At 49.6% G+C, this 14,673-nt stretch overlaps 1 protein-coding gene across 2 annotated transcripts in view; it reads left to right on the plus strand.

The window, feature by feature from the left end:
• The window catches only part of LOC138488613 (MOB-like protein phocein), a 703,046-nt gene that overhangs the window by 597,122 nt on the left and 91,251 nt on the right, over window positions 1-14,673 (plus strand). For both annotated transcript variants that reach the window (XM_069615737.1, XM_069615736.1), the window contains one exon: window positions 10,893-10,972. In XM_069615737.1, the coding sequence (XP_069471838.1) occupies window positions 10,893-10,972 (80 nt within the window). The remainder of the gene's footprint in view (window positions 1-10,892; window positions 10,973-14,673) is intronic.

Raw genomic sequence — 14,673 nt, forward strand, 5'->3', positions numbered from 1 at the left:
TGGCACTTTCCTTCCTTGATGGTCCGCGTAGTCCACTGCTTGAGGCTTCCACTGTAAAGCCTTCCTCCGGGGCTGGCCGCCTGCTGTTCCAGCTTCTGGTGCTGTGCCCATTCTGCCATAATGTCCTCTGCGGTCCTGTGGTCCCTATGGGAGGGAAGAAGCAGGGGCCCGATCACTCCCTGTCCAGGCCACTGGCTTACCCTGGATTAGCTTCATAGCTTGCCTTTTCTTCACCCGGGTGACTCTTGAGTCCTACGGCCCTGTCCCCTTCGGCTTCTGTCGTAGTCTGTATTCCGCCAGTCTCTGCTGCATGCACCGCACCCTCATCCTGTTCTGGCCCTGCTGCCTTGGGCACTTGCTTGCCGCCACAGGAGGTTTCCTCTGTCTCTGCCTAGGGGGTTCAGCTGAACCCTGGAGTCGCCGGGCTCCGATCTTGATTGTGCCGGCTTACTCTTCGCAATGCATGTGGCAGTCTGCACCACTTTGCTTCCCCTGTCCTTATGGGTGCTTATCGAATCTCTGAATCCATAGAAGGACCGGGTCTCCGATAAGCCTGCTTGACGGCCCATGGGCCTCCTCTTGTTGGCTTTCACGGAGAAAGGGGTTCCGCCTACTCTCATATCGGCGGATATTTTAGAATCGCCTTGTCCAGTTATTTAATTGGTAAATTCTTGGGTGAGGGATGCATTGACAATAGCCAGGAAAGGATGGAGTGCTTCTGCAGGGAGTGTCTTGAGGATGGCTGGATGTAATCTGAGTAGTAGGTAGCTTTGGGATATAATCAGGTATTCTTCAGGTAATCCATGGACAGAGATGTTAGGGTTGTGAAATGGTATTTCCATGCAGCGTTAACAGTGGTTGTGGTGTGTGGGTGTTCAAATTGTTTGCCATCAATGTTTCGTGGATCTTGCTGATGGTGGTAGATTGTTCGATGGAATGAGGGTTTGGAAGATTGATGCAGTTTCACTGCCTTTGAGATGTCTGCTTTCATTGTGTCTGCAGTGGTCTTTTGGTAATAGTTGGCATTTGCTGGGCAACCAGTTATCTGCGGGCAGTCAGAAGTTCTTTAAGTCTGACTAGATCAGATGAGGTTTTGCACTTGGTCCATGTTTTCAGGTGTCTTTTGCTGAAGTGGCTGATGGGTTTGTCTGATTTAGTTCTTTTGTTGCTCTGGGGCATGTATGTTGCTTTTCAGGGAATTGAGCTCTTGGAGGATATTGTTGCAGTCCTTGTACCGGGGTTCTGAGAGGAAGGAGTTTGTGTGGTCATCCGTGAGCATCAGTCTGGAAGTCTTTGAAACAGTGGAATGGCTGCTTGATAGGCTTAGGTTGTAACAGCACAGTCTGTAGTGAAGGGATTGCAAAGTGATCATAACTTTCAAGGGGTATAGGTGTGTTGTAATGGAGGTTTGGCAAGGCAGTGATGATGCGGTTTAGGATGTTGCTTTGCTTGTGGTTTGGGTCTGTAGTGTGGTGGGAGTTGGTGTGCCTACTAGGCTGAGCAGGGCTTCCCTTATATTCTCGCTGGCCATGCTGCCAGAGAGGTGGAAGTCTCTGTGGGAGATGTTGACATGTATGAGGGATATGGTTGTGATCAGTCAGAAAAGTTCTCCAGCATGAGGTCTGGCATGGATTCTCATGCTCATGAATATTCCCCGTCGTCAGACTGGGAATCCTCGGCAAAGAAAAAAAAAATCAGTTTTGTTTCTGAACTGTCTTTCTCCTAATAACCAATCATTGGTCTCTGGGTTATACTGCCCCCAGCCAAAGGCTGCCCTCTACCTAAGCCCCTCCTCTGGCAGCCATCTTCAGATTTTTACCGCACATTCAAGTGTTGGGAGTCCTCGTGCTTTTAGCGCTCAAGCTTTTACTGTGTTTTGCTATTTTTCAAAGAGTTTAATCTAATTTTTTCGGTCAATCGAGCCTCAAGCTCCACCGTTTCTACTTCCGATCAACGGGGACCTGTTTCGGAATTTTCTACGCCCCTCAAGGGCAAAGTTCTTGTCGAGTTTCACTTCTTGGAGGATTCCGGAAGATCTTTGAGGCCTACCCCACGTGGGCCTGGCCCAGGACAAAGGAAACGCGACACCCGGATCCAAGCTGTTCAGGAGGTGCCCTGGATGCGGATTGCAGAATGTCTTCAAGGTGGATGTGCATTCCAGATGCCTCTACTGCCTTCACAAAGACAAAACGCACGTGGAGAAGGACTGTGCGTTTTGCAAGAACATGTCGGAGCAGAGTATGAAGGATCGGTGTATCCACCTCACCAACTGGCTGGAAGGGAAGAGCCCAGCAGTAGGTGAGAAGAAGTCTGAGTGGTCTTCTAAGACCTTTGAGGGCGCTCCGGTGACTGGGGCCAACAAAAGGCAAAGCACCAAGTCTGCGGGCACTGGGAGCGTTGATCTGTCAGGCTCCTCGGTTGCCAGGCAGGGCGTACTTTCACAACGCCATCAACCACAAGCCAACACTCTGGCTTGGGGAAGAGGAAATTGGATAACCCGGGTAAGCTTCGGGAAAAGCCTTGGTCGATCCCGACAGACAAGGGGGAGCGAGGCAGTGCCCCTCCCCCCAAGGTGAAGGCCTCGGGCACGCCCAAGGTCGTGAAGGCCTTGATTCACCCGTCTCAGGCCTCTATCGAGGGAGTCGCGGCAGCCCTGGCAAAGCCTGTGGAGCCTACCTAGGGGCCTAGAGTTTCCCTGCCACCGCGGAGGGAAGCATCTTTTCAGCCCATCGATAAGACCCCTGTGAAACCCCGGGTGGAAAAGAGGGAGGGGGCCCGGTGGACATCACGGACACAGATTCAGCCTCTGAAGAGGAGCTGACTGGATTCGCAAAGATCCTGAACAAGAAGTTCGAGGAGGGTCCAGTCCCACGGGAGGGATCCCGATGAGGCGGACGAAGAAAGCGACGGTGGTGCTGACGAGGAGCCCGTGGAGGCGGAGGATTCCACTCCCCAACCGTTGCGCCCTTCGCAGCCAGTACCTGGGCCACAGGACAGCTCAGGAGCAATCTTGAGGGCGATCCAGGCCTTGTGTACAGAGATGAGGACAAGGTTGCCCTTACCCCCCAACGGACGATCTAGCAGAGCCTGGACCGTCGGGAAGCCCTCCAGGCAAACAGAGAATTCATCCGCCCCCCTCCCCCCTACAGCCTTCTCGGACTTCGCAGCCGCCTTCTCCTGATCTGAGGGATGACACTGGAACGGAGACAGCCACGATGGAGATGGATGATGACGGTGGTGACGGGATGGGCCTTCCATCACCACCTCCTCGGGCCTCCCCGCCAGACGAAATTGGCTCCTTCCACGCCATGATCGCCAGGACATCCGAGCTCTTCCAGCTCTGCCCTGAGGAACAGAAGGAAGGTTTCCTCTATCAACGGCGTGATGCCAAGAGGAAGACGGTCCTCTCGATTCCTTCACTTGACTACATCTGGAACGAGGGTCTGTCGCTCCTGAAGAACCCGGCCACGATTTCTGCCAAGAGACCGGTACGAGAAGTAGTACTGGGTCCTGGATTCCACCTCCATGTGCCTTAGGGAATAAACTGGACGCCATGGGACGGCAGGTCATCTCGTCAGCAGTGATGACGATTTAAGCGGCCAACGCGATTGTGGTCCGCTACGACAGGATCTCGTCGTCGTCGCCAAGGCCGCAGCCAAGCAGGACTGAACCGGTCGTAGTATCTGGGCACCACCTGAGCACCCCGGTGGGAGAAGTTCGTCAGCGTGTGGGAGTCCATCTCCACCTACCGATGGGTGCTGGATGCCCTGGTCCGCGGGCACACAGTGCCCCCCCCCCTGCATTCCGCCCGTGGCCAGGAAGGAAAACCACATCCCTCAACTGCTGCTGGAAGGAAGGGCGATGCTGAAGAAAGGAGCCATCGAGCTCGTCCCAAAGAGGCTCCAGGGCTCATTGTGTACTCGCGATACTTCCTCGTAAGAAGAAAGACCGGCGGCTGGCGACCCGTACTGGACCTTCGTCGTCTAAACAAGTACATAAAGTGCCAGAAGTTCCGGATGGTCACCCTCCATCACGTACTGGGACAGCTGGAAGAAGGCGACTTCCTATCGTCGCTGGACTTTGTAGGATGCCTACTTCCACATCCCCATTCTAAAAGGACATCGAAAGTTCCTGAGATGTGTAGTCCAAGGGCGACACTATCAGTTCAAGGCCCTTCCCTTCGGATTGAAGTCGGCGCCCAGGGTATTCACCAAGTGCCTAGCACCAGTGGTGGCGCGGCTGCGCCTGCAGGGGATCCACGTCTACCCCTGCTTGGACGATTGGCTCATCCGAGCAAAGACAAGAGAACTTGCCGTCGTGCACACAGCAGAGACCGTCCAACTGCTCACGGATTTGGGATTCTCGATCAACTTCGCGAAATCTCACTTGGTGCCGTCGCAAGTCACCCTATTCCTGGGAGCCAGACTCGACACAGTGGCGCGGTTGGCTTCTCCGTTGGAGGAAAAGACGGAGGCCATCCTGGTCAAGGTGCAACGGCTGTCGACCATGGACGTGGCCAGGGTGAGGTCCATCAAGTCCCTGCTCGGCATGATGTCCTCGTGCATCTACCTCGTGCGCCTGTGCAGGCTGCGGATGTATCCACTGCAAGAGTTCCTTGACGCCGTTGGATGCAGGCGGCGGGCAGCTTCGAAGACAGGATCTTGCTCAACGAGACCTTCCGCCAAGCAATCCAGTGGTGGGGTACCCGCATGCATCTGGCGACGGGTATGGACTTCCAGACCCCGGCACATCAGGAGACTGTGACGACGGACGCCTCCCTGAAGGGATGGGGAGCGCACACCAGAAACCCCCACGCAAGGGTCCTCTGGCTCCCGGAGGAGAGGTCACTATACATCAATGTCTTGGAGTTCCGAGCCGTGTTCTGGGCCCTCAGGTCGTTCCTCCCGTTCCTCAAGGGCAAGGTGGTAAGGATCTTTACCGACAACACCACCACAATGTTTCACATCTGGAAGCAAGGAGGCACCAGATCCCCAGCCCTATGCAAGGAAGCCTAGGATCTGTGGCACTGGGCCGTCGCCCAAGGGATGTTTCTGATACCCTTCCATCTGGCAGGAATAAAGAACACCATTGCCGACTCGCTCAGTAGGGAGCTGCACTCGTGCCACGAGTGGGGAACTGCGTCAGGATCAAGTGGATCTAATTTTCCAACAATGGGGCAATCCCCAGATCGACCTAGTCGCAACGGCGACAAACGCCAAGTGCCGGAGGTTCGCCAGCAGGTTTCCCCAGCCGGGGAGTATGGGCGATTGTTAGGCAGAAACCTGTGCAGTTCCCTTTGGGAACACTGCAAAAGATTTAGGACTACAGGTGTTGGCAGTAAACCCACTTGGTAGCAGTCTGTACCACCCAGATTTACCTGGTAGCTGTAGCTGAGCAGTCAGACTTCCCTCATGCCCTCATGAAGAGTTAGGCAGTATGCAAAGTATACACAATAGGCACTCGGACACAATAGCACAAGCAAACACTGACCAGAGCTTTGGTATCAAAGTATATAATTATTTATTTAAAAACACACTGTTTGAAACACTCCAGCACTCTTATTGTAAAACACTCTAAACACAGTCACTATTATGATATATACAACCCTTATTCCTTATCAGACAAGTCTTAGTTAACACCACTTATTTCCAGACAGAGGTGAGCGCTTAACTTTAGATGGCACTCCAATAAGTTCATGAAGGGAGGGAAAAAGACAGAATATGTGAAGATACACCACTCTAAGATTTAGGAACACTTTTAGCAAGGCAGAAGAGCAAAAGTCACTGGTGAGCCAAAGTCCATAGGCCAGACCCACTCTTAGAGAGAGCAGAGCACAAATGCGCCCAAGATCAGTTACACTAGGCTTTGGAAGTCTTGCAGAGAGTTAGGCTCAGAAAAGTTTAGCCAGGGTGTCCCAGGCTAACCCAGGTTCGAAAGCCGGGGGCTAAATCTACCCCGTACAGTCGGTGGCAAGGGAAGCCAGGTGGAACACGGTACCTTAAGTGAGAAGGATCCTCCAGCGGTGGCGGTTGTTCCTGGCAGCGGGTGCAAGTCTCGGCGTCGTCCAGAGCAAGAGAAGATCTTGACTTGGAGGAAAGATGAAGGTCGTTGCACTGCCAGGGAAGAAACCAGCTGCGGAGTTTTCCGGTTAAAGGTATCACCCTTTATTTCGCGGTCGTGGTAAAACGTGGTATTCCGGTTGCCGGGGTGCTTGGCACAGGCAAGGCGGCCACGAGATGCGCCGGGAAGGCAAAAAGACGGTGAAACTGGTTATCCCCACCAGTCAAAGGAAGAAGACTCTCCGGCGGGAGATCTCATCTGTCGTTGGGAAAAGTGGTGAGATGGTCCAGCAGGGCTCCACCGGTGGTGTCGTCGTGGCAGGTCGGCTCAGCTTCTCCCTCGTCGGATTCTTAAGTCCTGTGGCGACTAACCCCCATTCACTCAGCCTAGCTGTCACTCAAACATGCTAAGTGGTGAGCCGGCTGGCTCACCACTTGGGCCAATCAGGACAGAGTGCGACTTGAGTTGCCTAGGCAACTCAGTCCAGGGTGCCTAAATCCCCCTCCACCCCTCCTAAGTACCCCAGACAGAGTGGCACCACTTTGGAGGGCTTCTGTGGAGAAGCCCGCCAAAAAGTGGAACAAAGGGCTCGGCTTGGGTTGGAGTCGCAGAAGAGAACACAAACGCCATTTTAGAACCGAGTTTTGGCAAAAAATACCAACCGGAGAATTAATAATTAAATAAACCGGCGGTATGTTTGAGGCTATCGTAATTAAATAAAGATAGTAGCCTCGAACAATGGGAAAATCCCATAGAGAAATATTTGCGGTTGAATATAAAAAGTAGTATCCACTGCCACCAGCCAAAACTCGATTAAGGGGGAGGGAGACGTGCCACCTCGACTAACAGACCCCGGGGCAATCGAATTGCCCCGACCAGTACGTCCACAATATGATGGTTTGTACTGGTTCTGTTCAGAATTCAAGACTAGTAAAGTCAATGGTGACTTTACATGCCCTGGGAGACAGTAGTCGGTCCCAGGTTATGGAGTCTATACTGGGGGGTCACTATGACACCCCTGTGTTACTGCGTAGAGGGTGCTGTGTAACACACATCACAAAAACACATGAAGCCCTATGGGGTAAAAGACCCCATAGCCCATTAAACACATCTAGAGTCAAAGGAACACACTCAAATCATGTCCAAGAGTGAGGGTAAAAGAGTCTCACTCTTGGCAGGAGAAAAAAATAAACCCCAAAAATCCAGCAAAGCTGCTGGGGGACTCACTAGGTTAGGAAATTCAGCCTAAACAGAGAATTCTCCCTAACAGCGATGCCGTCTCATTCCCCTGGGACAGCCTGTTCCTGTATGCGTTCCCGTGACTCATCAACCAACTCAGACGGTCCCAGTGCAGGATGATCGTAGTCGCGCTGGCGTGGCCGAGGCAGATCTGGTTCCTGGACTTTCTGGACATGTCAGCGTATAACGTGGTGCTGAGCAGGCTCATGGGGCCGCCATTCGAACGTCTGCATTCGGCACCGTTGAAGTTCCTATCGTGGAAGACAGTGTTTCTTGTGGCCATCGCCTCCGCACGACGAGTGGGAGAGATCCAGGCCCTTTCCTGCAAACCACCCTACCTGACATTCCATGAGATGAGGGTGGTGCTGAGGACGCACCGCTCCTTCATGCCCAAGGTGCAGTCGGACTTCCATCTCAACGAGCCCTTGGTGGTACCGGTTTTCTTCCCGTCGCCTTCGTCGCCGGCCGAGAGGACTTTGCACTCGCTGGATGTGGCTAGAGCGCTGAAGTTCTACGTGGACCACACAGAGTTTTCGGAAGACATCACAGCTGTTTGTGAACTTTGGACCTGTGAACCAAGGGAAGGCCCTCTCGAAGACTTCCATTTCCAGACGGTTCTCCGGCTGCATCATGCACTGTCATCTGTTGGCAAACCGACCGTTGCCCGGCCGTCCAAGCCCATTCGACCAGAGCGATCGCTGCTAACACGGCGTTCTTGTCTGGTGTGCCCTTGCTGGACATCTGCAGGGCTGCTACGTGGAGGTCGACGCACACCTTCACGAGATTCTACTGCGTCGACCAGGATTCCAGGGAGGAGTCCAGAGTTGGCCAGGCAGTGCTGTGCAACCTGTTCGCCTGAAGGTGGGCCCGGTGAGGGGGGTAAGAGATGCTTAATGTTGAGCCTTGCCACCTCCCGTGGTTGGGCATGTGTGTACTGCTATGTATTGTATTCATGAGCATGTGAATCCATGCCAGACCCCATGCTGGAGAAGGAACAAGTTAGTTACCTGTAACTGTTGCTCTCCAGCATGGGTCTGGCATGGATTCACATGCAAACCCTCCCTCCTACCCCTCTGTGGCTCTTCTCTTGGTCCTACTGCCACTTTACGTGCTACCAAATCTGAAGATGACTGCCAGAGGAGGGGCTTAGGTGGAGGGCAGTATGACCCAGAGACCAGTGATTGATTATTAGGAGAAAGACCGTTCTTGTACCTTGGTCCGATGGGTTGCTCCGAGCTTAACCTCAGGAGTCCCCTTCTTTCATGCTCTTGGGTTTCTGCAGGTCCCCTTCTACCATGGTTTGCCATTGGTCAACATTTGCCCAAATCCTGCTTTTGTTTCTGTTCTCTTTGGGGCTTCTGGGTTTCAAACCTGGAACATCATGAGGGTCTCCTCTGGCATCCCCGATGGTTAGCTGCTGTCCTGTCTACACTTGTGGGGTAGAACTCTGACTTAGCTGACATTTTCTCATAACCACTTCTGTCCTTACAGACGTCCTGTTTATTCCTATGGGAAACTTTTCCAACTCTCAAAACTCCTAAAAGGTACTTCGGAAGGTACTCGCCTGTAAACTGAATTAAGTCTCTGGACCATTTCTTCTGTTTTTTTGTATTTTATTTTTTAAATGCATTTTTTTAATTTCTGCGTTCCACTGCAGGCCTGCAAAATCTACTTGACCACTCTCATAATTGAGTAGATATTATGATGATCAAATACCGTTTGCATAGTACTCTACCTTGCTGGCGAGCACAATGAAATTCTGCGATGTTTTAAACTTTTATTTGACTTTTAGTGCTAACAACCTTTGTATACAGTAAATGTCAAATAAGTTTCAGTCTGCGTGGATGGCATCTGGGGGGGCAGCAGTGTTCTAGACATGAAGTGGTCTTATGGTGACATGCAATGTTTTACAGAAAGCACTTTTTTTTTGTTTTTTTGTCGTCACTTGTCGCCATTGGTGGTTGTGTGCATTTCTCTTCAGTTGAGTAGGTAAACCAATTCCGCGAAGCCTACACAACAGTCTATGAAAATAAATTGCTAGTGCAGTTTTAACTGATTATTTTCGTATTTCTGTATTTCTGATTGTAATCTGACCGTAAAGGTCTGGGGCTACAATTCTACTTGTGGCCTGATGGTTGGTGGTCCTCTGGCTTTGTTGCCCAATTGTTAAACCCCTTTCCTCCCTCAAGGTGCTATATGTAATGTATAGTGTACATTTGTATCATTAATGCTACTATGTTCTAGAGGTGAGGGAAATGAATGATGGTCATTCTGGGGCCTGATCATGACTTCATACATTTTTACTGTTGTCAAGGATTCCCTCTTTGTTTCCACTCGTTAGCACCATATGTATTGCACCTACCTGCAGGAATTAGGCCTTCTTTGTTTAGGAATGGGTATGAGCCTTCTGTCCTTTACAGATTGTATACATACTGTGTTTTACTATGTGTACAGCCAACCGTATAGGCATTTTAAAGTATTTTTTAATATAGCAATTTAATGTGTTCTTTGGTGGTTACTAACATGAATAAATAGTTCACTCCCAGTCTTCGTCCCTCCCTCGAGTTTAGCCTGACTGCTCTGTCATAGCTACCATTATGAAGCCCATGTCCAGTCTACTAACCTAGTTTTGCCATTAGGTTTGATGGTTTTACATCCCTCTCCAAAGGGTGGTGGAAATATCTATCCCACCTAACACATGGCATTATTAAAGTTAGTCTGCATCTAACTACTACTGCCTGGATTCCGATGCTCTTCACGTCTACGTGTAATCTCTTCAGATGAAGATGCTTCTTAGTCCCTCCTACTTGCAACACTGCTATGAAATCTGTTTTACAAGTTATGAATCTGGGGAGGATCCCATGGAGAAGAAGTAAACAATTATTTAAAGGGATTGGGGCCTTTCTCTTCTTAGGTACAACGTCCTACTCTTCCTCACTACAATTGCAGAATTAATTATATAACAGTGTTCAGTGGTGTCTTTTGCGAATCTGGAGCAGGATATACTTAAGTACAGTGAAGTGACTTTTACTTCCCTAGCATGTTATGCTGTACCACATCTGAAGGACTTGGGTGGCTCGGGACCCAGTATGTTGGATTACAACATGGTTATGTTGTCACCCATTCGTACGTGCTTATTAATATGTAATAATTAATATATAATATAATGTAATATCTAGTGCAACAAAGATATTGCTTAAGTTGTGTCTTAACTTTTTTTAAAAACTTTTTTGTTGATAACCTACCTATCATTATTACTATTAGTTGATGTGTGTGTAACGTTTGACTTGATGGGGTTGCCTGTACCAGTCTTGCAAAGTTTACCAAAAGGTATATTGGCTGGTAGCGTTTTAAGTTTTATTTATTTGTCAAAGAAATGATGCTCCTCCACACCTCCCATGGTATTTTATTCAAACCTATCACATTGATTCTGAAAACATGAAGCATAAAACTGTTTTGTTAAGCGTTTCCTATGCCAGAGTTTTATTTGAAAACTCTGAAATGTGTTAACAAATGTATCATGTGGCAAATGGCTCTTTGGTCATGATTTATTTTACCAATGTAGTTATAACTTTTTGTTTTGTTCGTTCTAGTGTCCTGCTATAGACTACACTAGACACACACTGGATGGTGCTGCTTGTCTTCTGAATAGCAATAAATATTTCCCCAGCAGGTAAAGTTTAAAAAGTTTTCTGTTGGGGCCTCTAATATTGCCTTTTAAATTGAATAATGAAATAAAGCAGTAATGCCCGTTGCTGTGTGAAATCCTGGTGGTATTGCCCTGGAAGTGTGACACCATCTGAAGGCAAAGTTTTATTAGGAAGGATCATAGACCATGACTGCCTACTATTCACAGGAGCTGTGGGTATTATTCTTGCACCTGGTTGGGTAACAAGTGTTAGACTTTTTGTTGGTTCACACACTGCACATAATGTGATAAGCAAAAAAGGGAAAAATAAATCTACATAAAAAATCAGGTTACCATTGCTTCAAGAATACCTGGGTGACCATATGGTACAAGTAAAAGGGACATTGTTACTCCTTTCTAGAACTGGCATATTGCAAGCAAAACGAAAAACATTAGGAAGCTGTGCAGGGCAGTGTTGATAGGATGTGGGTGGGGGAACAAGGTACCACACACAAACTGGCCATGAGCCATATCCGAATGATATGCTGGGCTAAACGGCACCAGTGCCTGAAGCCTAGAATTCAGATTGGCTGGCAGTTACTGCATTCTTTTCTTGCTAACATGACTTTACTACTTAAAGAATTAGAATGCTAACAAACTGTTTGCTTAAAAGTAATTTAAACATTTAGGGCCGGATTCATTTAAAGAAATCTGGTGCAAGCCTGATTTACCCATGTCTTAACTGAATAGGGCTAGAACCAAGCTGGCCATCTGGAACTTGGTCTTACCAGTTACATGTTGTCTCTATCGCTCTCTCTCCTGCTGATCCCTTTGCTTTCAATCTAATGGTCTTGTGGCGCTGGCCTTAATCTCCTCTGTACTAGCTTTTTAATAGTGCAATCTCCTCATTGGGGGTGGGAGGGAATCCTCCCTCCAGTCCCTTTTCTCCCTTTTGTGTCTCGTTTTCTCTTCCCCCATCCTAGTCGGCGTGCTCCCTCTCATGTTACCATCTCTGCATCAGTCTGTTGTCCCACACCTCCACTCATACGTCCTGTCCCCTTCCCTCCATCCTTGTGGGCGTCCCCTCCATGGGGACAGTACCACAGAACCTTTTGGCATTGAAAAATCGAGCTTCCCCTCTAAATTTAGTGTAGTGTCCTCGGGCGTGGGCATACCCCTCTGAGGCCCCACCTTCGGGCGCCTCACTTCAGTCCCTTTTCCCGCATGGAAAGCAGCAGACCTGGCAGCCAGCAGAGGCTTTTTTTTATTTATTTATTTTATTTTTAAAGCTCTCCTTGCTCCCCATTTATTTTTTTTCTTCAATCTTATTTTACTTCCCTTCAGTGCCTCTACTCCCCCGGTGCATGTCGGCTGCAGGAGGATTCACGAGATGTGACTCATGCGACTGTGCATTCACGGCCTAGTACCCCCATGAACTATGTCTTCAATGTTTGGGGCTCGACCACAGCTGGGACTAATTTTCGTCTTGCAGCGCACTCAGTCACGGGGTATTGAAGAATCTGTTACGGTGGAGGGAAATCTTCCACACTTCTCTTCCACCCACTTTAAGGACTTTGTCTCCAGGACCTTTCGTCAAAGACAAGGTAGGCCCTCTGTTCAGCACGGTGTTAAGCAGAATTGCAGGCAGTACCCTCTGGAACACCACACACAATTAGGACTACAGGTGTTAGCAAAAACCAACCTTTGGTATAAGTCTGTACCACACACTTTTGGTAGCGAGCTGAGCAGCCAGGCTTATCTCAAGAGGGAATGTGAGCAGTAGAAGTTACACAGAAGTATCACAATCACAGTGGTTCCAGTAAACACTTACACTCAAGGTTTCTTGGTAGTAAATACATATATTTATTTACAGTCATTTAGAAACCTTTCACTAGTAGAAATCAACTCAAAATTAAACACTAATATACTACAGTAACAAACTTAAGTTATAAAAAAGTTTGCGCTCCCCTGAAAAAGGAGCCAAATGACACTTCACTGATTTCAAATGGGACTCCTGCACTGCACGGGATCGTTGTCGGACCAAACAAAATGGCGTCACTTCAGCTTAAGTAACTGTGGCATCCAAACACAAACTGGCGTCCTTCCCCCTGGTTAACCTTAACCAGCTCCGAGAATGGTATCCAGGTGTTTGCTGAGTTGATTGGTCCCACCAACTCAAAGGGAGAAGCTGTCCTTGAAGGAGCTTCTCTGTCGATTGGAGATCTGGCAATTCAGGGTTGCAGCAGAGCTTCACCGGGCAAACCAACGGTCCAGTGGTTGCAGCAGCCGTCCTCTTCGGTTCTTTCGTTCCAGTGGTCGACTCTGCCTTCCAGTCCTGGACACTCGCCTTTAAAACAGTTTTCTCCCATTCATTCCAGCCTAGCTGCCACTCACCCAGCAGGGTGGCTGTCCTTGCCGGACAGTCAGCCAGCCAGTCACATCAGAGTGCATTCGGGTCTCCTAGGAGACTAAGCACAAGGCGTTTCGGGCACCTCCCTCACTTCCTGCCCACCCCAGACACTTGGACGCCATTGGCAGACTTCAGTCCTGAAGCCCGCCAAAGGCTCACGAACAAAGGGACCAAACCTGGTTTGGCATGCAGAGTTAAACACCAGAAGAATCTTTCCACAAAAACAGTGAAAAAAGATGACCAGAGTCTGTTTTTACAGAGGGGTTTTGGGTGCCATATTGAAAAACATGGTGGCCCCGATTTTTAGCTATCTGTGTTCGCGGTCGGGAAAAATCATGGTAGTTAGTTATAAAACCACTGCCACCAGCCATTTCAATGGAAAAGGGTAGCTTTTGACAACTACACAAGTGTTTAGACATAGGGATACTAAGAAACCCCTCCCGCGCTATATAGGAAGATGGTTTGTGCTTGGTCTATAAATTTAAAAGACTAATAAAGTCGATTTTAACTTTACATTCTCTGGGGAACAGTAGTTCATCCCAGAGAAGGTATCTAAACCTTGGGGAGTCCAAAGGACACCCCTGTGCCACTGCATTGAAGGTGCTGTGTGACCAATAAAAAGATGATGCCTTATGGGGTTATCTAAAACTCCATAACCAAAGAACACGAGAGTAAAAAACGCATCAAAATACTTGAGAGATTGGGGAAAAAGGCTCACACTCTCTCCTGGGGGAAAAAAACAAGTCCTCAAAATCCAGCAAAGTTGCTGGGGGTCTCTAAGGTGAAGGGAAATGAGCACATTTCTGGGAATTCTCCCTAACACACGGCTCTACAGCGCAGCAACTCCTTCCCTGGGGTTCCCATGGATTATGGGGTTGCTCGGATTCAGGTTCTGGCAGGAACGAGGCCTCTAAGGCTACCAGCTCCCAAGCCAATGGGGTCAGGGGCCCTACTGGACTGTCCTCGGAAAGGGCATTCAAGTTAGTCTTCTATCCCAGGGGTTGGGGGGGGGGGGTAAGTGATCGTTGAGTTCCACCAAGAGTCTGTCCCAGGCACGATCCTGCACATGTGCCAAGGGCGTCCAGCTTACCGGAGCTGGCTCTGAGGTAGTGAGTCGGGGCGTTACGACTACCGGTCGGCCGGCTGAGGGCCTGGCGCCTACCAGAGTGACCTGAAGTCACCGCTCTGCTGTATCCTCACATGTCTGAGGCCTCTCGTGGCTCAGGCCCTTCACGCCCTCCTGCCCAGGGTGTGGTGCAAGGCTTAAAAATGGTGGAGAGGCACGTGGCAGAGCCGGCCTGGCCCGCGGCCATCTTGGATCCAACTTGGGGCCTGC

The sequence above is a fragment of the Ambystoma mexicanum genome, chromosome 9 (genome assembly GCF_040938575.1).
Source record: "Ambystoma mexicanum isolate Mex_15411 chromosome 9, UKY_AmexF1_1, whole genome shotgun sequence".
Lineage (NCBI taxonomy): Eukaryota > Metazoa > Chordata > Amphibia > Caudata > Ambystomatidae > Ambystoma > Ambystoma mexicanum.